This window comes from Chenopodium album, chromosome 18 (assembly GCF_948465745.1).
Source record: "Chenopodium album chromosome 18, dcCheAlbu1.1, whole genome shotgun sequence".
NCBI lineage: Eukaryota > Viridiplantae > Streptophyta > Magnoliopsida > Caryophyllales > Amaranthaceae > Chenopodium > Chenopodium album.
In genome coordinates this window covers 50043055-50044221 of record NC_137851.1, presented here as the reverse complement: position 1 = coordinate 50044221, position 1167 = coordinate 50043055, and the positions used below count along the sequence as shown (strand labels likewise).

Genomic DNA, 1167 nt, shown 5'->3' with positions numbered 1-1167 from the left:
GAATTATAATTTACGTTTAAGTTTATTTTAACTATGTTGAGTTTATGTTCTAGTTTACTATCCAATTTAAATTTACGTTTAAGTTTATGTTCAACTCAATGTTTTATGTAATTAAATTTTTTTTAGCATATTTAATTTTTTTTTCATTGTACGTTTTGTTTTATACATTCAAAATTTTCCTGAATTGTCAAATCCGAGTCAGTAGTCAAATATAATTTGTATTGGTTTGTGTGATGCATTGATACAACACATAATTGAGTTAGTATTCAGTATTCTGTGGTTTGTAGTGATACATCATATCAACTGAAAATGCTAGTCGCATGCATTGACATAGTTTTATGATTCAGAGTCATATCATCTCATCTGCAAAAGTTAATCACATGTCCATTTTACTCTTTTTTTTTTATTAAGTAATGAATGATCTATCACATAGTACTACCCTTCGATAAATACTTTGTTATATATACATGTGCCCCCAACAATCCTAATTATCAAACCAAAACTAAAAAGATGTTTTCCATCACCTCAAGCTCAAGTTCTTCAGATTCTGATCAAAATGAAGAATTTGATCAACTTGTTGATGATTTTGTCACAAACCACCTACCACTTATATTGATTCCCCAAAACCCACCACAAGGAACCCAACCTATAAACGATATTCGGTGTGTCCCAAATCCAAGAGGGGATAGAGAAAGAGAAAAAGGGCATTTGCATTTATTTAACGACTACTTTGCAAATAATCCAGTTTACAACGAAAACCAATTCCGTCGTAGATTTCGAATGCAACTACCTTTGTTTTGTCATATTATGAACAAGGTGGTTGAAGGGGATCAATTTTTCCAGCAACGCCGGAATGCAGCAGGAAGGCTAGGTTTATCACCATTCCAAAAATGCACTGCAGCAATAAGAATGTTAGCTTACGTTGTGGCTCCGGATGCCGTGGATGAATATTTGCGTATTGGCCAAACAACCTCTAGGAAGGCGTTGCAACATTTTTGTCAAGAGGTTATTAAACAGTTTGAAGGTGATTACCTAGGAAGTCCTACAAATGAAGATATAAGGAGAATCCTTCACCAAAATGACAGGCATGGTTTTCCTGGGATGATTGGTAGTATAGACTGCATGCAGTGGGAGTGGAAGAATTGTCCTATGGCTTGGAAAGAGTAG

The 1167-nt window shown here is 34.4% G+C and overlaps 1 protein-coding gene across 1 annotated transcript; it reads left to right on the top strand.

Annotated features, from left to right (window-relative positions):
- The first annotated feature begins 510 nt into the window (after positions 1-510).
- On the top strand, positions 511-1167 carry LOC145592319 (uncharacterized). The gene has a single exon (XM_081648762.1). It carries the CDS (start codon positions 511-513, stop codon positions 1165-1167), a length of 657 nt encoding a protein of 218 aa, XP_081504888.1.